The sequence below is a fragment of the Herpailurus yagouaroundi genome, unplaced genomic scaffold (genome assembly GCF_014898765.1).
Source record: "Herpailurus yagouaroundi ecotype Mexico unplaced genomic scaffold, PumYag 190, whole genome shotgun sequence".
Classification (NCBI taxonomy): Eukaryota; Metazoa; Chordata; class Mammalia; order Carnivora; family Felidae; genus Herpailurus; species Herpailurus yagouaroundi.
The window spans coordinates 33,914,759-33,938,556 of NW_024412421.1; the positions used below are offsets into that span (position 1 = coordinate 33,914,759).

A 23,798-nucleotide genomic window follows, 5' to 3' on the forward strand; every position below is an offset into this window, starting at 1 on the left:
GATAAGGGGGCGAGGCGAGGCGAGGCTGAGACAGAGCCTGGCAGGGCGGGGAGGGGAGCCTGGGGAAAGGGAGGCTTGGCACCCGCAGCCTTGGCATCTGTACCAATGGTACACGCACTGAAACAGAGTCAAGGCCGGGACAAGCTCCCAGACAGAGTCCTCCTACCCCTGGGGCCCGCGGGGGACCTCCCACGGCTCTCGGTGTCTCCTCAGTGCTGGCCCTGGCTTCCGGACCCGAGCTGGGGAGGCTGACTTTTCTGGGTCTCGTTGGAATCATCGACCCTCCGAGGGCCGGCGTGAAGGAAGCGGTGCAGGTTCTCCGCCAGTCGGGCGTGTCCGTGACGATGATAACAGGAGATGCTCTGGAGACCGCCTCTGCTATAGGTGAGTGGGGCGCAGTGGGCGCCGGGCCGGGAGGGGTCCCCTCCCGCGGGGCTGCTCCTGCGGGTTTGGGCGCGCCCCCCCCCCCCCACCTACTGTGAGCTCGCAGAGACCCTGAGGTTCACAGGCCGGCTCTCCCCCCCGACAGAGACGGCTGTCTCTAAAGTGTCGGCAGGTGCCCCGAAGGGGGCAGAGCCGTCCGCGGGCTCCTCAGCCGTGACCTCACCGCCTCTTCCCAGACAGCATCTGCCCGTGTCCGGGTTCTGGTCTGGTTCTGTGTGCCCCGGGCGGGTCACTGAACCACCCTGGCCTCCGGGCTCTTCTCCCACAGGGGGCCGGCCACCCCCCACCCCCCACCACTTCTCGTTCTTCTTATTCACGTGACTGGTTCTCCCTGCTCTGTCTCAAGGCACCCGGCGCTGTGAAAAAATCAGACTCTAGAATCAGACAAAACCACGTCAGGTCCCAGCATCGCCGCTCGGCAGCTCTGGGACCTGGGGGAGGTCACTCCCCTCCGTTTCCTCATCGTTAAAGCAGGGACAATAAGGCCTTAGTTCTGTGGATGGAATTGGGATCATGTCGCGTAGCAGGTGCTCGGTGGGGGGGGGTCGCCGTCGCGGCTCTGCTGTGCTCGTGGTCTGCGGCCCAGGCGGGGCCTGATGTCAGGCAGGGGGAGTGAGGGGCGGGAGCGGGCCCTCAGAGCAGGCTCTCTGCACCTCGCAGGAAGGAGTATTGGCCTGTGCAATGGGAAGCTGAAAGCCATGTCCGGGGAGGAGGTGGAGAGCACGGGGCAGGACGAGCTGGCTGGCTGTGTCGGGGCGGTGGGGTCCCCCCCCGGGGGGCCCCGGGGGGGGGGGGGGGGGGGGGGAGTTTCAGCCCCAAGTTCACGGACTCTTCTCCGCCTCTGCGTCCAGGTTTCTGTCTTCTTCAGGACCAGCCCAAAGCACAAGCTCAAAATCATAAAGGTAAGCTGTGTGCCTCATGCGTCTGTTGGGGTCAGTCCAGGGCGGTGGCTCTGCCCCCGGGGGGAGGTCCTGGGTCCAAGCTGGCAGGAGCGTCGGCCGTCCTCAAGCCGTGCTTCTTTCTCTAGGCCCGGGACGGCTGCACCAGGCGGTGCCTTTGCCCAGCCCCCGGGGAGGGGAGAACGGGCTGTCCTTGGCCACGTACAGCAAAAGCAGGAGCAGGAATTGGGTGGTGCGGAGGGCAAACTAAAAAGCAGGCAGTCTCTGTTAGTCGAGCGCTCTGGCATTATTCTTGTTACCGAACTCCAGGCCTCAGTTTCCCAGTCTGTAAACCGGGGTTGTATGGATGACGTCAGCCAACTCACAAGGCTAGTGAGAGGATTCCAGGAGGCCGGGCCGTGCGGCTCTTGGCGCAGCACCTGGCACACGGCGGGTGCCCGGTGGAGACTGGATGTGATTTTCTGCCTGTGCCCGGGGGAGGGCGCTGCTGGTGCGCTGGGTCTCCTCCCCGGAAGCGCTTTGAAAATGAGCTCTTGGGGCGCCTGGGTGGCTCGGTCGCTTAAGCATCCAGCTTCAGCTTAGGTCGTGATCTCACAGTTCAGGAGGTCGAGCCCCACATCGGGCTGTCTGCCGTCAGCACAGAGCCCGCTTTGGATCCTCCGTCTCCCTCTCTCTCTGCCCTTCCCTTGCTTGCACGCACACGCTCTCGCTCTCCCTCCAAATAAATTTTTTTTATTTTTATTTTTTTTATTTTTATTTAAAAAAAAATTTTTTTTAACGTTTATTTTTGAGACAGAGAGAGACAGAGCATGAATGGGGGAGGGGCAGAGAGAGAGAGGGAGACACAGAATCGGAAACAGGCTCCAGGCTCCGAGCCGTCAGCCCAGAGCCCGACGTGGGGCTCGGACTCACGCGAGATCACGCGAGATCTCGCGAGATCGTGACCCGGCTGAAGTCGGATGCTTAACCGACTGAGCCACCCAGGCGCCCCTCTCCAAATAAATTTTAAAAAAGAGAGAAAGAAAAGGTGTTCTTTAGCTCTGTGCTGTTTTATTCTTCGTGCTGTTTGGGGGGCTTTAGCTCTAGGGAGGAAACCTCCATGCAAGTCATTCCTAAGACTTACTTAATCCCATGGGGCACTGCGTGGTTTCAGGGGTAAGTTGTGGACTTTTGTTTGTTACTGGAGAACACGAATGAGCCTTCACTCACCTCCTCTTTCCAAAGGCTTTGCAGGAGTCGGGGGCAGTCGTGGCCATGACGGGGGACGGGGTGAACGATGCGGTTGCCCTGAAGTCTGCGGACATCGGGATTGCCATGGGGCAGACGGGGACAGATGTCAGCAAAGAGGCTGCCAACATGATCCTGGTGGATGATGACTTCTCGGCCATCATGTGAGTGGCTCCATGGCTGGTTTTCAGCGGCAGAAATGCCCGCGATGACCCGCTGCCCCCCTCGGGACATGCCCCCTTCACGGCCTGAGGGTGCATCCGACGGGCGAGCCGGGGTCAGGTGCACAGACGGAGGCGGGCTCCCATGTGTCGGCCGCAGCACCGTCTGTGGGGAAATCCTAGGCCACCCTAACTGCCGACAGCAAGGGCGGGAGTGCCACGAAGCCACGAAACATCACGTTTTGGGGAACGTTTTAAAGACGGAGAAATGCTCACATTGTGGGGTTAAGTGAAAAACGCTAAGAGTGAGCATGTGCGGCTGGAGGGCCCGTGTTTGTGCGGATGCGTATGTTTCATGCGCTGAAAGCGACGAACGACGGGGCAGGAGCTCTAATTGTTGGCCCTCGTGTGATCGCAAGCTCCCGAGATTGCAAAACACCTGGTTTCTTGTTTCCCTTCCCTCTGGTCTGATTTTAATTCGTTCTCATCGAGACTTTACTCATAAATCCATTGTAATAATTGGGGGTGGCACGGAAGTTTTCTTAAGCCTGCTGTCAGAACTCTGAATGAGCAAAAAACTGAAGTTGGGTGCGATTTTTGACTTTACGGAGGAGTCTTGTCTTCGTAAATGGATTGACTCACCCTAGGAATCCTTAGCCCCCTTCCCCCTTAGTTAAAAAAAAAGTCCTGAGATGCAGTTGATAAATAACTCTGTAGTTTTAGTTCTTTTGCAAAAAAAAAAAAAAAAATTAGAAAAAAAAGGGTTAGGCAGTTTTCTGCATTCGTGACTCAAGATCAAGGTTTTTAAAGGACCTTTACGGTTTTCTGAACATACCAAGGATGTTTTTCAGCCTAATTCTCTCCCCCCCCCCCCCGGCCCCCCCCCTGGGGCGAATTAGCAGGTTTGATCCGTCTTGCTGTGCCTGTCGCCCAGATGCATCTCTGGGTTGCAGTCAGTGCTTCCCAAGTCCCGGGTGAGGGCGGGGTCCCTGGGCTCAGGCGGGAGAGTAATCTATGGTCTTCGTACAGAGGGTGATCATGGCCTGCGGTCCGGGCCCCCGCGGCGGGTGGTGCTGGCCAGGCCACCGTCCTCCTGTACCTCTCTGTCCTGGAGCCGCCAGCGGGGGGAAGGGGAAGGGGTGCCTGCGTGCGAGGCCACCTGCGGTGACACCATCGCTCCCTCCCACGGCTGCCGGAGGTGCCCGGACGCTCCCAGCGGGCCCTCTGCGAAGAAACGCTCTGTCCTCTTGCAGGAACGCGGTGGAGGAAGGCAAGGGGATTTTTCATAACATCAAAAACTTCGTGCGGTTTCAGCTGAGCACGTAAGTCAAGGCCGGCGTCTCCGAGGGCCGTCGGGCTGCGCGTGCAGCCATCGACGGTGCCCGGTGTGTGGCCCGCAGGAGCATCTCGGCCTTGAGCCTCATCACTCTGTCCACCGTGTGCGACCTGCCCAGCCCGCTCAACGCCATGCAGATCCTGTGGATCAACATCATCATGGACGGGCCACCGGCGCAGAGGTGAGGCGCCGGGCTGTCCGCGAGGCTCCACCGCCCGCCCACTCTGCCGTCTCGGGTCCCTTGCACCGAGTACGGGACGCTGTCCCCGGGAGTCCTGCAAAGCCGGAGTGTGGCGCACTGCGGGGAAGACAGCCAGCGGGATGCCCTGGGCATGGGGGGGAGCACCTGCATGGGCAGCCGGCGGAGGGGGGGATGTGCTCCCTGGGTGACTCCACGCCTCAGTCCCTCTCTTCACGTCCCCACTTGGGAGATGTCCTCCGTGATCGCTCTAACAGCAGCCCCCGGGCTCTCCCACTCTGCTTTATTTGTCCCTAGAGGAGAAAATACGTATGTCCTTGTTTATCTGATTATGACCCGTTTCCCCTACGGCAAGGTTTTTGTTCCTTGTAGCATTTCCCGGCTCCCGGGACGGTGCCGGGCACACAGGAGGTGGTCGGCGAGTTAGTTGTTGGGTGGATGAGGGAGGGTGAGGGTAGCTGAACAGGCAGGAGGAAGAACCACCTTCAGAGTCGGGGAGCCAGACATCCAGGAGCAAGCGAGGCACTGGGTTCGAGCACACAATACATGCTGTTGTTGATTATGTATGTGTGTGTGATATAAATGGGATACATATATGTCACCGTGAATTATCACAGTTGTCGCCGCTGAGGGCAGGAGTCCCGCTTTGTCCCTCCGGGCCCAGGGGGAGGTCCCTCTTCACACGCTGGGAGCAGGGCCAGGAGGGAAGTTGGCGGCAGCCGTCTCTGCAGCCGGCTTCCTCCTCGGTGCCCCGCGTCCCGTCTTTTGCTGGTCTAGCCCCAGTCCCGCTGTTGCGCATTCGGCTGAAGGCGGGTCCCTAGGGGGCGGTGTCTGGACCCTGTTTCTCCAGCCTGCTGGGCGTCCCCTTGTGATGGAAGCTGTGCGATCATGAGGGGTGACCCAGAGTGGCTCCAGGACGGTGGTGTGGTTGGCTTGGGGGTGGTTTTCCCCTGCCGTGCTCAGGGACGGGTGTGTGGCTGCCCTGGCGCCCAGGCCGGTGGGGTGGGGGGTGGGGACCCTGGAAGGAGTTAGGGCGAGGGCAGAGGATGTGAGGGGCGGGCTTCCAGCAAGGACGGAGAAGTCCCCCTAAGAGTGGGACCAGACTGAGCTCCTGCCAACGACCTGGGGGCACTTGGCCAAAGCCCCCTCTTTGCTGTGTCTTCGGGGCTGACCTGAGAGCCTGTACAGCTTCAGCACTTTAAGTGTCCTCGCGGTTTATGTCAAGGTTCCCCTGTCTTGTTCCGAGCAGCTTGGGGGTAGAGCCGGTTGACAAAGACGCCCTCCGACAGCCACCGCGGAACGTCAAGGACACGATTCTCGGCAAAGCCCTGATCCTGAAAATCCTCCTGTCGGCTGCTGTCATCATCAGCGGGACCCTCTTTATCTTCTGGAAAGAGGTGGGGCAAGTTCTCACTGGCTCGGCCTGTATTCGCTAAGCCCCTGTGGTGGGAGCCTAGCGGCTGTGCACCAAGCACCGGGGATGGTCCCCGCCCGGGCGCGTGGGGCTCCGGCTCTGACTGGGGAGACAGGTGCACATACCGGGGGCTGTCCCTGAGGCGGGGGGCAGGGGACCAGGAGCTGACTTTGCAGAGGTGGGGACAAGGCGGAAGGATAGGAAGCCCCCCCGGCAGGGAAAAAAATCATTTTGTTCTAAAAGGGACCCGATGCCCCTGCCACTTTCTATGGTCACCAGGAAACAATTTGCAATCTATTAGAAGGAAGTCCGTCGTGTTCCCTGGAGGTGATTATTTGAGGGAGCTTAGGGGCCACCTGTCGGTGGCTCCAGGGGCCCCCGTGCTGACACGCGGTGCTCTCGGTGGAGACCCAGGCAAGTGGGGGCAGGACACGGGACCACCGCAGATTCTGTTTTTCTCCAGCCCCGCCCCCCAGAGGAGGGGCCTTGCGTTTTCCCCAGTTCTCACCTGCCCGGGAAGGTGGTGTGGCCGCCCGTGTCCAGCCTGTGCTCCACCTGCGGGAAGGGGACCCAGGCCCTCCTGTGCCAGCACGGTGGGCCTCAGTGTGGGGGGGGCCCCCCAGGGGCTCTGGAGTCAGGCTCCAACTCACGCCACCCCGGCCAGGGCGTCTGCGGGGAACCCTGGGACAGTCATAAGCTCGGGCAGGAAGGATCCGCCTCCCCTCAGGCAGGGAAAGTTCTCACCTTGGCTCCAGGCCAGGCCCGGGAGGAGACCTGCCTCAGGTCCCTACAGCAGCACCAGGGAGGGTGTGCATCCTCTGTCTGTGACACTCGGTGGATGCAGCTATAGCCCTGTCCTGTCCCAGGAGGCAATGTCACCTGCTGCAGGAAGGGATGCTCCCTTTACCTGTGCAGGGTTTCAGCTCGGGGGGGGGGGGGGGGGGGGGGGGGGTCGTGAGACACCCCCCTTACTCCAGCCCAGGGGGCGGTCGTGATCAGTTCCTAGCAGAGCCGCTCTCTGCTGGGCGCTCCAGGCCCCTCGAGTTCCTGCTCCCTCCGTGCTCATCATCACGAGAAGCACCCCCCTTCCCGGGGCCCGCCCACCCTGCGCTCCTCTGTGTTCCAGATCCCCGCAGACAAGGCGAGCACCCCGCGTACCACGACCATGACCTTCACCTGCTTTGTGTTCTTCGACCTCTTCAACGCCTTGACCTGCCGCTCTCAGGTGAGCCCTGGGCTGCCCTCCCCTCCCTTCCTGGCGGGACCCAGTCGTGCTCTCGGGGACGAATGGTGCGGCCGCGGCCCGAGTAGGCCTCTGTGAGCATCGCCCTCTGAGCCGTGGCTTGTGACCCGGCTGACACGTGCCCTTCTCCTCCCACAGACCAAGCTGATATTTGAGATCGGCTTTCTGCGCAACCGCATGTTCCTGTACTCGGTGCTGGGCTCCATTCTGGGCCAGCTGGCCGTGATTTACATCCCGCCCCTGCAGAAGATCTTCCAGACGGAGAACCTGGGTGCCCTCGGTGAGTGGGCGGGGACGTGAGGGGTCAGCAGAGGCCGGGGCCTGGGCGCCGACACGCGGTGTTCCAGGTGCGAAGTCCCTGCGTGTGCCCGGCCGGCCGCACGGGGTGGGAGGGCGATGTGATGGGGTCATGGAGTACACGGGGAAGCAGAGGATGAGGCACCTCCACCGGGAGGGCCACCGAGGGCAGAAGGGGACACGGCCTCCCGGCCCCCCTGTCCCAGGGCTGGCGGCTCAGAGCGACGCAGCAAGGCCCGGGGGCTGCGCCATGGCGGGTGACAGTACCGGCTCATTCTGCCCCCGCTGGCAGGGGGCTCGTGGGTCTTGGGCACCCGCTGACCCCAAGACAGGGAGCAGGCCACCCAGCAGCTCGGGCTAAACACAACATGATTCAATGACCGCGGCCGTCCAGGGCCCCGAGCGCACCTGCCCCGGAGTGGAATCCTGGGGCTCCCCTGCCTCCCCGCCCAGGCGGACGCGATTCCAGCCTTTTCTTTGTGAGCTGCCTGGGGTGACTGGCCGCCTTTGCCTGAAGCTAACAGAGCACACAAGTGGGAGGAGGGGAGGGGTGGGGGGAGGAAGGGAGGGGTGGGGGGAGGAGGGTACCTGAGCAACAGCAGTGACCGGAGCCACTTACGTGGTGGGAGCCAGCAGGTGGGGAGGCCGGCGTAGGTCATGGCCACAGGTCATGACACGGTCTGGTCTGAGGTGCTGGACACGACTGCTCGGAGCACGAGGCCGGGGTGGGGGGTCTCTGCCCTCAGGATGGATGGGGGGAGGGTCCTGTTACTGCCGGAGGGGGTAGCGCACCCCCACCCCAGCCCTGAGCCCCCTGGAAGGAAGGGGTGGTCCTGTGGAGCTGCACGGACATCCGTCCCTCCCGGGAGGGGAAGTCCTGGTCCTCGGCTCCCGGGTCCTCGCCCCTCACCTCCGGGCTCTCTGCGACCAAAGCGGAGACGTAGGGAAGGGAGCCTCAGGGTGGCACCGTGCACTCTGACCCCCATTTTCTTTCCACCTTTTTGCAGACTTGTTGCTTTTAACCGCACTGGCTTCATCCGTGTTCATTTTGTCAGAGCTGCTCAAACTATGCGAAAAGTTCTGTTCCAGAGCCGAGAAAGCCCAGGTTCACCAGGAAGATGCATAGCGGCCCCCGCCTGCGTCCAACCCCTCAATAATCTATATTTTTATGTGACTGTGGCCCTCCCCCAGCCCCCCTCCCGAGGCACGCTTTTAGGACACCGTGCGGTAGGTCCCTCACCTGATCTGCTTCTTGGGAAACCGGCAGGAAGCCTGGGCCCGGGCCCACGTCCACCCCAACCTCTCCGGCTGAGCTCTGGAGACCGCACGGCAACACCTTGCTATTTATTAAATCACAGTGATTTTTCTTAACCACGTCTGCCCACGTATTTGTGCCACAGCAGCCCCCGCACGAGGAAGAGGCCTCGTGTCCCCGACCGTAAAGTGGGGGGCTTTGTACCCTTTTGTTAAGGGCTCTGCAGGCGCCTGGTAAGTAGTTTTCCTATGGGTGGCCCCGGGGGGATCCCCACGCAGCCGTTCGTTCACGACCCACCGCATCTGGGGCGAGAGAGAGTCACGCCCCGGTGGCCTCAGCGAAGGCCTGGCCTTTTCCCTCTGGAACTGGGACCGGGGTGCTTGCCAGCCCCCATGAGCATGAGCCCCCGGGGCCGGTCTTACAACAGGCCTGCCCGCCCAGCTCCAAAATGCAGAGCCCACAGGGGGCAGGAACCGGCCATGCAGACCCAGCCGTGGAGCCCTAGCTTTCGTGAAATGAGGCCACGGCTGTAACCCCGCCCCCACCCCCCAGTTATTAGCCTTTTCCAGAGAAACCCAACCAACAGGAGGGGGAGGGAATAGAGACTGGTTTTAACAAAGTGACTCACAAAGTGACTGTCGGGCTGGCCTGCCCCCTGTGTTCGGGCAGGCGGGGTCTCCTGGGCAGCTCCAGGCAGAGACGGGCTCCCCTCCTCCTCCGGGATCCCGGGCCCTTCTCTTAAGCCTTTAAGGGACTGGATGAGGCTCACCCGCCCTCTGAAGGCAACCCTGCTCTCTTCAAAGTTTACCGATATAAATGTTAATCGCCCCCCCGAGAAACAGAGCTCACGGGAACATCTAGACTACTGTTTGGCCCCACGGCCGGGCGAAATGGACCCACAAAATAACCCTCACACCAGCTACGGTGGCGGTGAGGCCGGCCGTCTGGGCCCGGCCACGGTGAGGGAGGTCAGAGTGGACCCCTGTAGCTGCCAGGCAGAGTTCTGATTCCTTGCAAGTAGGATTTACGGCCTGGGTTGCACTGTCCTCTGAAGCCCCCACACGTGACCCCACAGCTAAATGAGGACACGCACATGTGCCGGGCCCGCAGAAACACGATCGAGAGGGCTGCCTGGAGGGGGAGGCCACTCGCACAAGGATGGTACCCGCCCAGCAGCTGCCAACCCTTGATGACCCCTCAGAGAGACAGGCCGACAACCTGCCCCGCGCACAAGCCTGTGCACAGCTCGACTCTGAGTCAGGACGCGTCCAAGCAACGTGCTTCCCCTTCACAAATAATCAAGACCCACCCCGGCCGACCAATACTTAGACTGCGACATCAGAAAGTACCCTATTTCTACCGTCCACGATAGCCCGAGGTAGACTGCAAATTAAGAGATGAAATAAACACTCTGTGAGTTCGACCCCCGCGTCGGGCTCTGTGCTGACAGCTCAGAGCCTGGAGCCTGTTTCAGATTCTGTGTCTCCCTCTCTCTGACCCTCCCCAATTCATGCTCTGTCTCCCTCTGTCTCAAAAGTAAATAAACGTTAAAAAAAAAAATAAAAAAAAAAGATGAAATAAACAAGTGCTAAAGCAAAACAAATAAAAACAAGACACAACGCCAACCATCAAGTCCAATGAATACGTCAGACTACACGCATCTTTTCATCAAAATACAGAAGACTTAGCTGGATTTCCACTTGTAAAACACCCACCCTTCAACAGCAAAGGGACATTCACCAAAATACACAGAGGAAAGAGCAGAGATCAGTGAAGTCAAAGACACGGATAGAAATCAAAAGCTCGTTTTTTGAAAATACCAATAAGATCGCCAGTCTTGCTGGGGCGCCTGGGTGGCTCAGTTGGTTGAGCATCCGACTTCGGCTCAGGTCACGATCTCACGGTCCGTGAGTTCGAGCCCCGCGTCGGGCTCTGGGCTGATGGCTCAGAGCCTGGAGCCTACTTCCAATTCTGCGTCTCCCTCTCTCTCTGCCCCTCTCCCGTTCATGCTCTGTCTCTCTCTCTCAAAAATAAATAAATGTTAAAAAAAAAAATTAAAAAAAAAAAAAAGATCGCCAGTCTTGCTAAAGGTTTACCAAAGGGAGACACACATGACCTCTGTTAGGAACGGAGGTGGTCTATCATGAGAGCCCCCTCCAGTGAATTCACAAGTTAGAGGAAATGAACCAGTTCCTTGAAAACCACAAGCTACTAACACGCACTGAAAAGGCAGGAACCCGAGTAATCCTAGAACGTGTGAGGACAGGGATGTAGTTAAAACCGATCCCCCAAAAAAGAAACCTTGCGACTTCTGACACCAATCCAGAAGCAAGTTAATGAAGAAAAGATGGTCATTTCAGCTAATGGTGTGGGGACAGACATCTGCGGCCGAGAAAAGCCACCCTCGACTCAGACCTCACGCCCGCCACACAAATGAACTCGAGACACAGGCCAAAACAGAAAAACGGGGCAGAAGAATCCTTGGGATCCCGGGTTAGGCAGAGTTCTTAGACATGACCCCACAAGACTACCCCTAAAAGGTAAGAAAATTTGAGAAAATACCCTGTAGGGGAATTACTGGATCACACAGTAATTCTATTTTTAACTTTGTGAGGAACCAAAGAGAACAAAAATGCTCATTCAAAAAGATATATACAGGGGCGCCTGGGTGGCTCAGTCGGTTAAGTGTCCGACTTCAGCTCAAGTCATGATCTCACAGTCTGTGAGTTCGAGCCTCGCGTCGGGCTCTGTGCTGACAGCTCAGAGCCTGGAGCCTGCTGTGGATTCTGTGTCTCCCTCTCTCTCTGCCCCTCCCCTGCTCATGCTCTGTCTCTCTCTGTCTCAAAAAATAAATAAAAAACATTAAAAAAAAAAAAGATATATACAACCCTATGTTTACTGCAGCATTATTTACAATAGCTGAGATACGCATCAGCCCCAATGTCCTTCGGTCGATGAATGGATCAAGATGTGGGGTACACACACACACACACACACACACTGCAAGAGTACTCAGCCATAAAAAGAATGAAATCTTGCCATTTGCAGCAACACGGGTGCCTAGAGAGTATAACGCTAAGTGAAATAAGCCAGACAAAGACACGTGTCCTATGATTTCGCGCCTAAGTGCCGTCAAAACCAAACAAACGAATGAACAAAGAACAAAAGAGACAAACCAAAAGTCAGACTCTTAACTCCAGAGAACAAACTGATGTCACCAGAGGAGGGGGAGGGCGGGGAAATGGATGGAACAGGTGAAGGGGATTATGGGTAAGGACTTACCATGAGACGCACGGGGTGACGTACAGAAGTGCTGAGTCACCGTCTTGTACACATGGAACTAATATCACTCTGCAATCCAACTATACTGGAATTAAAAAAAAAATTTAGGTACAGACCTTAAAGAACTCCAAGAAATATAGAGAATTGTTGAATCATTGTGTTGTATACCTGCAACTAACCTAACATGGTAAATGAGGCTTGAATAAAAAAAAAAAGTTTTTTTAATCCAGGAAAAAAAACTAACTGGATTCCACCAAAAGTGAAAGCATTTTGCCCATGAAAGTCACTAGTGGAGAGAAAAAAAAAAAAGACTGGAAAATAACGTATTTTCAAATCACAAACCCAACAATCGACGCTGATCCAAAATTAAAAAAAAAAAATTAAAATTTAACAATTAAAAAAAACAGAAAAAGGGCACAAGCTCTTAAGAGGGCATAGAGGCAGTAAACGCACCTCTCCGAATGGCTGAAAACACACCCAGGACACTGAGGGCCGGTGAGGATGTGGGACAACCGGCGCCCGGATGTGTCGCAGGGCAGGGAGGTACCACAGCCGCTCTGGAGAACAGGCTGATGGTGTCCCATCTGGTCAAACGCACGCTTAGCCTGTGACCCAGCCTCGCCACTCTAGGCACAGACCCTCGTGCCCACGGCAGCGTCACTCGGAAGAGCCACATCTTACAACCACCCACGCCTCCTTCTGCCGACGAGCGGCCCCCCCACAGTGGAGGGCTCAGGAGCGTCCACGTCGCATCCTGGGTGGATCCCCTGGGTATCACGCCGAGTGGCAGAAACCCGTCTTACTGGTGACGTATGGTACGGTTCCATTTACCTAACATCCTTGAAGTGACAAGGTGACAGAGCGGATGACAGGTTGTCAGGGGTCAGCGTTAGGAGGGCGGGACTGGAAGAGGGGGAGCAGGAAGGAGTTTGGGAAGCAAATGGGACAGTTCTGGATCCTGGCGGTAGCGAGGGTCACGTCAATCTCTACATGTGATCAAGTTTCCCAGGACTGATGGCAGGGGTCCCCAAGACCACCGTCAGGCTCAGTGAGGATGACCAGAAACTCTGTTCTTGGAACACTGCCGGTCCACCCCGCGGCTGGCGCTAATGTGTATCCTCCCCCGTAACAAGCTTGACCAACAGTCTAACAGGTTTCGGTGAGTTCTGTCTCTTCAGGGAACTGTCCAACCTGAGGGCGGCTTGGGGGGCCCTCAGACCGCGGAGTGGGTGTCGGGAGGCTTGGGCAGACTTTGCCATCTGGAAGACTGTGCCCCTAACCTTGAGTGTGCCTAAAAGCAGGGGCTTTGGAAAAACTGGTGGCATTCGAATAAGGTCTATGCATCATTGCTGATATCGTGCCGATGCCAGCGTCCTGCTTGGGTGGCTGTGCTCTGATGAGGGAAGATGTTTTCATTAGGCGAAGCTGGGAGAGGAGTGCCCAGGAACTCTCAGCACCAGTTTTGCAGCCTCTAGGTCGATTCAAGTTACGTCAAAATACAGTTTATAAGAAAAAAAAGACTCAGAAAAATCAAGCTAAAATATACCAGGCAAACTCCAAGTAATACACACAGCCGCGTGACATCATTAACGGCAGGCAAGATTAAGATCGAGGCCAAAAGCATGAGGGAAGGCAGGGCAGGGAATTCAACGAGATATATTCACCACTGAAAGTCCAACGGGCCTGGGCACACGGCAACTCAACATCCACACTCACAGGGCACCGTACGGCAAATGTAGGAAGACACACAGGGAATTCATTCAGGGACTCTACCTGGTCACAGGGAAGGGCACAACTAAAACCACAATCCCAAGTAGACAGGACATAGGTGGCTCCCCTAATTACTATTTATTAAAACTGAAAGTGAACAGCCCCATTTGTAGGAAAATTCTCCAGCCTACAAAAATTTCTAAACTCTTGGCTCCAAGTGGAAAGCTCTGAGTACGGGGGCGCCTGCGGGGGCTCCGTCGGTTGAGCCTCCGACTTCGGCTCAGGTCACGATCTCACGGTTCGTGAGTTCGAGCCCCACGTCGGGCCCTGTGCTGACAGCTCGGAGCCTGGAGCCTGCTTCGGATGCTGCGCCTCCCTCTGTCTGCCCCTCTCCTGTGTGTGTCTCTCTCTAAGAGAAATAAAGATTTAAAAAAGAAAATCCAGAAGCCAACCACGAACCCAGAACACATCTATCAGAGTCTATACAGCACTACCAAAGAAGGCAGAGCTCAAAGAGAAAAGTGATACCTCTATATATGCATTTACTTCCATTCTTCATGTAGGAACTTAACAATCGACTCAAACTGGAAAAAGAAACGAACAGCAGGAGATACTATAAAAGCAAAATTAATTTAAAAGAAAAACAGAATTGCTACAACATAATGTAGGAAAAATGGAAGTAAAATGCCACAGCTCAAAAGATTTCACGTAGTCTGGTCAAACGTACGTAAGTTAACTCGAAAACTTGCATAAGATGAAAAACTTACCAGGATATAAAAAATCGTCAGAATGGATTTTATTCTTAACCGACTGAGCCCCCCAGACGCCCCAGACTAACCTATTTGAACACACACGTACTGAACCCAGTCCAACTGAATTCACACATTCGAAGCTTGGCAGTTTAAATACAAACCAGCTTGGGGCGCCTGGGTGGCTTAGTCGGTTAAGCGTCCGACTTCAGCTCAGGTCATGATCTCGCAGTCAGTTCGAGCCCCACGTCGGGCTCTGTGCTGACCGCTCGGAGCCTGGAGGCTGTGGATTCTGTATCTCCCTCTCTCTCTGCCCCTCCCCTGCTCATGCTCTGTCTCTCTCTGTCTCAAAAATAAATAAAAACATTAAAAAAAATTAAAGAAAAAATAAATACGAACACTGCTCAGCAGCTAGAGCCCTACTGATTTGGGTTCCTTATTTAAAAGGGAAAACCTTTTTATAACATTCACCATCTAGACGGAAATTTTTAACGTAATTACAGATGGATCCTTCCTTTACGTGGAAATGTATCTGAAAAGCACCCTGCTTCACGGTAAAAGGCCAGGTGCATTTCCATCAAAGTCAGGAATGGCGAGGGCCTATCACTGCTACTGAAGTTCTTAAAGAATTTGCTGATACAATTAAGAGAAAGAATAAAACGCCTAGAAAGTGCAGAGTAGGGAAAGTATCCTCATTTCCAGGTACACAATCGTTTACGATTGCATTCAACACGCTGTATGTACCTACCTCTCAAACTCGCACAGACTCCTGTATCCGTCAGATCTCAATAAGGCTGGAGGGAAAAAGAAGAAATCACAGGGGCCAAAACACGAAGCCTGGGGACTCCTTACAAAGGCCCACTCTCAGGTCCCTCCCCAGCCCTGCCATCTGCACCTCAGGAGGCTTTCTAGAGAATTCTGAGGCCCAAGGTTCAAAACCCCCAGACCACAGAATTCAGCAAGGTAGCTGGGGTACAAAACTAAGTAGAAAAATCAAGGGCTTTCCTATGTTTAAACAATCCTCAGGAGGGAAAAAAAAAAAAAAATCCATATACAGTGCCGATACTAATGACAAAATCTACATCGCAAACTTCGACGTTCCCATCCTCGGGGACAGGAGGAAGCCACATGCACCAGATGTCCGCCCTGCCTGTGCCAATCTACATTCGATGCGGTCTCCAAAATACAACCATCAAACTTTTTAGAAGGGTTACCAGCGGTCGGAGAAAATCACCAGGCAGGCATAGGGAGGAACATTCCAAAAGAAACCCGGAAGTCATCGGGGAACAGCTCTGGCATTTTTTATCATAAAACACCACGACTTAAAGCATGAGGTAGAGACTCAAGTTCAAAGAGACACTCAGGTGATGAGACAGACAGAACTTCTAAGTCAGTGGGAGAGAAATGTACCACTTAACATAAAAGATACTGGAATTTATTTTGGGACAAGATAGAGGTACATTTGAAAATACATTTTGAATGGGGGCGCCTGGGTGGCTCAGTCGGTTAAGCATCCGGCTCTGGCTCAGGTCACGATCTCGCGGACTGTGGGTTCGAGCCCTGCGTCAGGCTCTGTGCTGACGGCTCGGAGCCTGGAGCCCGCTTGGGAGTCTGTGTCTCCCTCTCTCTCTGCCCCTCCCCTGCTCACGCTCTCCCTCTGTCTCAAAAATAAACAACACATTAAAAAAAAAAAAAACTTTAAATACATTTTGAATGGATCAAAAATTTAGAAGGAAAAATGCAAAGCGGAGGGGCAGCAGCAGACAACAGTATTTTTTTTTTTAAATCACAGAGTGGGCAAAAACTTTCCAAGCATACCACAAATCTCAGAAGCCTTAAGGGGAAACGCTGGCTAAATGGGACAAAATGCGAAATTCACGTATAGAAAAATCAAGTCCGACAAACTGGAGAAAAATACTTGGCATGCAAGTCACCAGCTACTTTGCTTCGTTCCAAAAAGCACTCTTGCACATCAGTCAGAAGAAAACCGACACCCTAGGACACCAGGAGGGCAGGACACAGACGGCTTTTGAAAAAATGAAGCTGAGACGTGATGAGGTCCACGAAAACGAAGTTTTAACACAGTGTCCACACCAACGCAGCAAACAGGTGCTCCCGTACGGCAGGGCTATAAAACCTCAAAAGAGGTTGGCTCATGTGTCAGCCTCTAAATTAAGAGGCATTTTTTGGATCCAACCATTCAACTTCTATGAGTTTCTTCTTCCCGACAAAAATCACAGATGGGGAGACTCAGTGATCTCCACCAAAAAAAATTAGAGCGGGGGACACGCCGTCGCGGAAAACACAGTTACGCCGGGTGTGCAAGGAGTCCCCTCGTGGTTTTCTCATGAGTGGCTTTGCCTCTCGGGGGGAAAAGAGCTGGACGGAGATGTAAGGCTGCGTGTTTCAAGCTTCCTTACCGTGTACACATTTGGCCGTTTTTTTAAGTAAAGGAAACGTGGTAGGGAAAAAACGAACAGTAGCCATGGTCGCACCACAAATGACATGCTTTTGCCTCCTCCTTCGAGCCCCTTCTGGGGCCCTGATTGGTCTTCACTCAAGGGGAAACCACAGGTCCCCAATTCTTATTCCTGTTGCACAAAAGAACCAACTCTTCATTCGTTAAGACCACATGCTTCCCAGGCCCGGTGGCGTGTGTGCAGAGAGCAGGTCTGTGTGCGGAGAGCCTCGCACCAAAAGAGGTCACTGGAAGGCTGAACGCCCCCCCCCCCCACCCCGACCCCAGGGTGCCGAGCGCCCGGAGGCACCCGCCCTTCCTCGTGTGAGGGTGCCGTTTTGGGAGACAGACCCTGGGCTATAATCTGAACTCTGATGAGAATGAGCACAAGGAAGGAAAGCGGGTCGACAAAGTTTGACCCTCTCTGACAGCCATAAACAGAGGCAGCAGTGAAGGTATTTAAGGTGCAGATACCAACAGACCTGTTATTAGTGAGGTATGGAGTTGCATTGACAAAAAAAATGTTTTTTTATATTTGCTCCTTTTTGAGAGAGACAGAGCGTGAGTGGAGGAGGGGCAGAGAGAGGGAGACACAGAATCGGAAGCAGGCCCCAGGCTCCGAGCTGTCGGCACAGAGCCCGACGCAGGGCTCGACCCCACGAACCTTGACATGGTGACCTGGGCTGAAGTCGGACGCCCGACCGACTGAGCCACCCAGGTGCCCCTAGTTTCCTTTCCGTGAAAGCAAATTCCTCAACAAACTGAAGGTGCAGAACCTACCTAACTCTTTGGATTTACAGTAATAAATAGAACTTACTACAGAGAGATCTGAGGATCCTAATGTCCTGTGCCTGGGATCCCAGCAGCTGAGAACAGCACACAACGTCCCAGAGAAGCTTATTAAAAGCCGGCTTTTTTAAGCGGAATCAACAGTGACCAAGTCTGTGTCAGGCCGCTGTCCCTCTGCGCGCTGGCCGGGCACGCGCGTGCCTTCTAGTTTGCAAGGCCCTCCGCTCGGCCGGGGGGGAACTGCCGAGGGCAGAGTTGGAGGAGCCTCCCAGCAGCAAAAGCAGAAGCTGAAAAATGCCCACAGCTCAGTTGACGATGGCTTAGAATCCGGTGATGTCGATCATAAGGGCTCACGTTCTTCGTCAGATCTGCACAAAGTGAAAAGTCTACGGAGAGAGAGGCGAGGAAGAGATACGTGTTCTGGAGACGAGCCCAAAGCTCTTCGGGGAAGGACTTCTCGGTGCGGCCGGTTTCCTCCGGCCCGTCTCAGACACCCACCGAGATCGCAGTTAGCAGCCAGGGTCACTTGCGTTGGTTCAAAGGGAGTCCCTGCTATCGAATGGCCCGTCACCCCCCTCTGGGAGCCGCTCTGGGCCAGAGGGCGACACCGAGGAGGCGGTGCCAGGGTCAGGAACCCGGGTCAGTACTTCCCAGTGACTCACCACCAGTTTATGCGACGGGACGTGGCGGGGCTTCCGCCCTCCCCACGTTTAAATCGGTGACAGAACCACACCTTGGCAGTGATCCGTAGATCATGGCACAGGCTCCTTTAAAACCAGCTGAGAAGGGCGGATGTGGAGCCCGGTTGCAAACCACTGAGGACCCGTCACACGGGGACACCTGCTCTCTCCCGAGTCTTTGGCTCTCCCCGCGCCCCCCCCCCCCCCCCAGCGCACTGTTTGTGGTGCTTTATCAACACAGAAATTTCATGTCAGGGGAAGCTGCTCCCCAAAAGCGCGGAGACCCACACCCCAATGCCTCTGTCCTTGACCAGCTGAAATGCAACATCAAGGCACGGTTTCGGCTGCAGGGTCCTGAGCAGAGGCCAAGCGCCCCCGGCACATGGAACCCGTCCTGCGCGGCAGGAAGGCACGTGCCCGTCAAATGCCCGGCAGAGGCCTTGGCGTCTGTGTCCCCGGATTGCCTCGGCAAGAAACAACACAAGGACCAGGTTGCTGGCCCTCGGGACTTCTGGGAGAGGCACTGACCAATCCGTATATGGCAGCAAAGGAATTTTACTGCATTCCGGGTGGTCCCGGACGTGACCAGCATGGCTCTGTGTTGAACTTGAGCACGTGCGACAGAGGGAGGGGTCTGCAGGCTGTGCCCTGCACAGGGCAGCCGGGATCCAGCTCTGGGGAGGCCCGAGCCCGGGGGGCTCCTCACTCATCCTCCGGGACGTCCTGGAGCCCTTGGCTGTGGCGAGGGCGCCCGATGATCTCCAGCAGCGCCTGGGCCTCAGGGTCCACAGCCAGGATGCTCCTGTTCCTCTGGGCCTTGGGAAGAAGGGAAGGGAGGTGAGCGTCTCCCCGACAGCTGGGGACAAGCAGGAACATCCTGCTGACTTCAAGCTCATGACAGCAGGATCAGTATCCCACTGTTGGCCACAAGGAGAACACAGTGGGGGCTGTGGTGCCCTCAGTGAGGTGCCCCCCAGCCTGGGAACCATCGTTGGGGGTCATGAGGGGCAGAGGGCCCATCGCAGGGCCCATCGCAGGACCCCGGAACAAGAAGGAACCCCAGAGCCCCCTCGTCTTGCAGACGGGCTGTGCACCCGCCCGGGTTCCCACCTGGGGCAGGGCCCTGTTCCAGAACCGGTTTCCTCCACCAAACCGCACGGAGCCCGACAGGACTCCGAGCTCTGCCCTTCACCCGCGGGCATCTCTCGGTCCAGCAGCAGCCGCTGGGAATGAGTTCCGGATAAACCGCCTCCAGATGCAGGAGCACAGGGGCAGCGCGCAGAGAGCGGACAGACAGCACACGGAGAGACGACAGGCGACATGCAGAGAGCAGAGACGCGGAGAGACAGGCGACACGCGGAGAGAGGAGAGATGGCCCACGGAGAGACGACATGCGACACGTGGAAAGGGGAGAGACAGCACACGGAGGGCAGAGACGCGGGGAGAGGAGAGACGACCCGGGGAGAGACGACACGCGACACGCGGAGAGGGGAGAGACAGAACACGGAGGGCAGAGACGCCGTGAGCGGAGAGACGGCCCACGGAGCGACGGCCCCGCGCTCACCTGCTGCGAGCCCGGCGCCTCGCCCACTGCCCACACCTCCATCTTCTCAAACCGGAAGTCCTCCTGGGCGGACAGCTGAGGGCTGTGGTACGTGGTGCACTTGGGCTTGGCCTTGCTGTGTCCTTTCCCGAAATCGACATCAACCCACAGCCCAAAGTAATTGTGCTGTCCGCCCATGCCCTGCGGGGGGTGGGGGCCGAGGGTCAGCACCTCCTCCGTCAGTCCGACGCCCCGCCCGCCCCTGCCTTAAGCCGCAGACGGAGACCAGGCGGCTCAGAGGTGGATGCGGTTTTCCTCCGCCTTTTTTTAACTGCGAAACTCACACACAGCGCGGCAATTTCAGCATCCCGGCACCCGTCCCAAGCCGCTAAGACGGTCATCGCGGCGCCTCCTCCCGGGGCCGCGCCGGCCGGGGGCACCAGTGACAGCAGAGCACGCCCAAAACCTGAGGCCACGGCCCCGAGACCCCAACCGCGAAAGGAGGAGGCGCGAGGTCAGCACGGATCCCGAGGTTGGAAAACCCGCGTCCGGACCCCTGGACAGGTGCCTGGCTCGCTCAGACCGGGACACTGCCCGTCGCCTACCGGGTGCGGGGGACCGCAGGGACCAGACATAGGAAGCAGACCCGGGGCGATCCCCGCCCGCCGCCACGTGGTCACGCTCAGCAGGCGGCCGGGGACCGAACTGCCCGTCAGCCTCCCTGATGACCTTCCCCGACGTCCCCGCCACCTCCGCCCTCTGGCGCCCCTGGTGGCCGGCGACTGAAGTTGAGCGAGAGACCACAGCAGGAGCTGCCGACTCTCAGAGCTGCCTCTCTCTCGGGCTGATTACTGAGGACCCACTGGGTGCTGCTCCGGAGACCACCCAACTGCCCTTTCCAGGGTCCTCAGGCGGCCCCGCGGGGGCCCCGCGGGGGCCCCGCGGGGGCCCTGCAGCAGCCTGGGAAGGAACACGGGGGCCGTCTCCGTCGGGACAAGGTGGACCTGCGAGCACAGAGCTAGAGTTTCCCGAAAGCTGCTTTGTGTTAAGAAGCAGAGAAAAGAGACAGGCTGGGGAGCTGGCAGGGGACCCCTTTGTCACGCGAACCAAGCTGGCTCACAGGTACAGGTGGGGGCCCGTTGGTGGGCACCCGACCCAGCTCCCACTCCCCCCCCCCACCCTTGGCCTTCACCCCCACCGTCTTCCTCCCGTGGCTGAGTCTCGGGCCGCGGCACAGAGCAGATAGGAGGTGTGTTCACCCTGACGGGAGCCCCGGTTTTGTGAGTCGCCCACTGACAACGCCCGATGGGTCCGGGGCGGGACCTGGGTCGGGGCGTGCCCCTCCCCCAGCTCATCGCCAGCCACAAAGGCCACGGGCCGGCCAGCTGACCCCGGGAAAAGTGGCCGCGTCCACCGTTTGCACACCAGCCTCTGACACGCACCCCGACCGTGCAGGAGAGACTTCCGTCCCAGCTGTCACGCCAGCACGGAGACCCGCGCAGAATGAACACGGCCCACGCACGCGACCCAGCGCATACGGCTCCCCTGGCTCACGGGGAGAGCGTCGGCCTGGGCACGTCGGGACTGGCCCCGCTGCAGGAAGGACAGCACCAAGGTGGCACGTCCCCTGCTCTCCTCAAGTCCTTACCAGGCCGTTTGGGATGGTCTGCTGCCCGTGATTCAGGTACATGTAGTGGTCGTTGTAGCCCGTGGAGGTATACACAGCCATGCGGGGGGAGGTGGAGAACAGGAAGCACCTGTCGTCCCCTGAAAGCGAGCAGGGCGTGGACAAGCAGGGTCACCAATGTGAGCTGGGCACCAGGACGAGCAGGGACCACAAACAAGCCACAGCTCACAAGGCAAACTCTGCACACGGGTCTTCCTGTGCCCCCGGAGCTCACCGCACACCGGGACTGTGGCCACCAGGGGTCAGTGGGCAGGCCCCAGACCCCGCAGAGGCCGGGCCTTCTCGCTGTCCCCCCACCAGCCCCCCACCCTGGGCACCCAGAGGTGAGCTCAGGGCAGGGGTGGGGGTGGTGGTGGTGAGTGTACCAGCGGCTTGCTGGGGACACCTTCCAGCTCTCACCAAGGAAGACAGAAGGGGAATCGGCCGCTGCTCGCCCACCGAGGGCACTCAAGTCAAAAGAGCAGTCTCCCCTTCACGCTGGAGCCTCGCCAGCACAGCCCCCTCCAGTGGGCACGTGACACTGAGTGGATGTGTCCCCAGCCTGAAGGAATGCGTCCTCCCGGGGGAGAAAGTCTGCAGACGCACAGCAGCCCCCGGGGCACTTGCGGCCGGAAAGGGAACACACGGGCAGCCGCGACCCTCTGCCTGCCCTCCGGGCACGAGTGTGGACGTGTGTGTGCTCCTCAGGGAAGGCGGCGGTCAACACTCTGGAAATGACCAGCATCCTAAGGCTCAGGGACTCCCCCCTGCCCTCAGCGATTTCCTCTCCACCAGCACCATCAGCACCACGGACAGAGATGGAGGCCACAGGTGGGGGGGGGGGGGTGGGCAGGGACCTCCCGGGGTGGGGACCAAACAGGGGATACTCCCCACAGTTGTGAGAACGCGGCCCTGAGGCCTGGCTCCCCGGGGACATCGTGAAGGCACCTGATATCAAATCACCTGTACAAGAAACTCAACAACCAGCTGCCAGTACTTTGGGGGGTCGGGCCACTCGCGAGGTGGGAAGGAGCAGTCCAGCAGCATGAATGCTGATGATGGATACGAAAGGGGGTTCGAGTCCCAGAGGGCTCTGCGGGGCGGGGTGGGGGGGGGGGGGATACCTCAGCTGGCAGTCTGGGCAGGAAACCCTCGGGCCTCCAATCCAGAGAGATCCACGAGGAGAGGGGGGTGGACCCAAGGTCACGAAGGACATCCTGAACCAGAGGCGGCTGAGAGAAAGCACTTCCTGGAGGAGGGACCCCGTGCTGGGACAAGACATGGGCAGGCAGGGAACCCAGGGGCCCCTGGCCACACTGTGGGGTTTGTGAGCGCCGGGGTCAGAGGACAAGACAGATGAGCCTGGGGCCACACGACAGAGGGCTTTACTCCAGGTGAAAGACTCCGGCTTGAGTCCACGGGCTTATGTAGCCCCAGAAGGCCGGGGTGTTTTCGGGCCGATGAACTGCCCGGTCCCACCCTGCTGCCCCGGGTGCCCGTGCAAGCATCACTTTGTCCTGCAACCCCAAGGCTGGCTTTCCACCAACACTTCCTTGGTCCCAGATGCTAAGCGAGGCGACAGGCCCGCCAAGTGCACATGGTCGGCGGCAGGGGCGCTCCCTCGAGGGCATCCGGGTGTGCTCTCGCAGGGAGGGCCGTGTCGGGAGGGCCACGGGGGGGCTCCCTTCCTAGGGGCGAGGGTCCAAAGAGTCATTATCGGCTGCAAAGCCGTCAAGCCACCAGAGAAGGCTCATCTAGGTCACGTCAGCAATACCCGCTACCCAAGGGACAGCCGTGGGTTCAGCACCTGCCACCACCTGCGGCGCTCACAGGCAGCCTTTCCGCGCAGCACCCGTTCATCGGTGCCGGGGAGCCCAGGCCGGGGAAGGCGAGCCCCCAGCCCAGCACCGGGGAGACCGTCTGCTCGGCCCAAAGCCGCCTGTCTGTCCACCGCACCACAGAAACGTAAGCAAAACAGAAGCGACTCGGCAGCTGCTACGACACGTCAGGCCCGCAACGTCAAGCAGTTAGGGCAGCTCCTGTGCTGAACCTGACCTGCGTCTGGGACACAAGGCTGCCCTCTGCCGGACCTCTGCCCTCACGTCTCGGAACAGCACCGACTGGGGTTGGAAAGTTGGGAGCTGGCGTTTTTCCACCGTTCTTACCGAAGACTAAGCCCGCTCGCTAATAAAACGTTAAAACCAGCGGAAACAGCCTGGAGATAATGCCAAAGGGGCTGGGAGGGGCGGAAGTCCCCGCGACTCGCAGGCGTGTTCTTCCAAATGCTGAGGCCGAGCCCCCAACCGTGCGGACAGCACCTGTCACTCCCCCAAGGCCTTGAGCGGGGCCGGGCGGGGGGAGGATGCCCCATTCGTTCCCCCAGACACGGTGACAAGGAGGGTGGGGACGAGAGGTGAGCTAACGCAGCAGGGCTGAGACTGCGGCC

The 23,798-nt window shown here is 57.8% G+C and overlaps 2 protein-coding genes and 1 long non-coding RNA gene across 20 annotated transcripts in view; 1 reads left to right on the top strand and 2 right to left on the bottom strand.

The window, feature by feature from the left end:
- The window catches only part of ATP2C2 (ATPase secretory pathway Ca2+ transporting 2), a 62,314-nt gene extending 53,723 nt beyond the window's left edge, over nt 1-8,591 (top strand). For both annotated transcript variants that reach the window (XM_040443237.1, XM_040443239.1), the window contains 10 exons: nt 214-384; nt 1,105-1,202; nt 1,296-1,346; nt 2,568-2,734; nt 3,985-4,053; nt 4,132-4,248; nt 5,516-5,663; nt 6,807-6,905; nt 7,062-7,203; nt 8,228-8,591. In XM_040443237.1, the coding sequence (XP_040299171.1) occupies nt 214-384; nt 1,105-1,202; nt 1,296-1,346; nt 2,568-2,734; nt 3,985-4,053; nt 4,132-4,248; nt 5,516-5,663; nt 6,807-6,905; nt 7,062-7,203; nt 8,228-8,346 (1,181 nt within the window). In that variant the 3' untranslated portion in view covers nt 8,347-8,591. The remainder of the gene's footprint in view (nt 1-213; nt 385-1,104; nt 1,203-1,295; nt 1,347-2,567; nt 2,735-3,984; nt 4,054-4,131; nt 4,249-5,515; nt 5,664-6,806; nt 6,906-7,061; nt 7,204-8,227) is intronic.
- LOC121009872 (uncharacterized) overlaps nt 1-17,733 on the bottom strand; it is a 36,345-nt gene extending 18,612 nt beyond the window's left edge. For 4 of the 14 annotated variants that reach the window (XR_005780877.1, XR_005780880.1, XR_005780873.1 and 1 more), the window contains exons 1-7: nt 12,589-13,812; nt 11,758-11,842; nt 8,461-8,560; nt 7,840-8,141; nt 6,425-6,562; nt 6,189-6,235; nt 2,553-5,653 (exon numbers count right to left, since the gene is read on the bottom strand). This is a non-coding gene — a long non-coding RNA (uncharacterized LOC121009872). Of the gene's footprint in view, nt 1-2,552; nt 5,654-6,188; nt 6,236-6,424; nt 6,563-7,839; nt 8,142-8,460; nt 8,561-11,757; nt 11,843-12,588; nt 13,813-17,491 lie in introns of those variants that run through there. The other 10 variants (XR_005780882.1, XR_005780876.1, XR_005780883.1 and 7 more) reach the window with 10 other exon arrangements.
- Nucleotides 17,734-18,683: 950 nt separating this feature from the next.
- The window catches only part of MEAK7 (MTOR associated protein MEAK7), a 53,901-nt gene continuing 48,786 nt past the window's right edge, over nt 18,684-23,798 (bottom strand). For 3 of the 4 annotated variants that reach the window (XM_040443240.1, XM_040443241.1, XM_040443242.1), the window contains 3 exons: nt 21,335-21,453; nt 19,708-19,887; nt 18,684-18,959 (listed from right to left, as the gene is read on the bottom strand). In XM_040443240.1, the coding sequence (XP_040299174.1) occupies nt 18,846-18,959; nt 19,708-19,887; nt 21,335-21,453 (413 nt within the window). In that variant the 3' untranslated portion in view covers nt 18,684-18,845. The remainder of the gene's footprint in view (nt 18,960-19,707; nt 19,888-21,334; nt 21,454-23,798) is intronic. The other variant, XM_040443243.1, reaches the window with a different exon arrangement.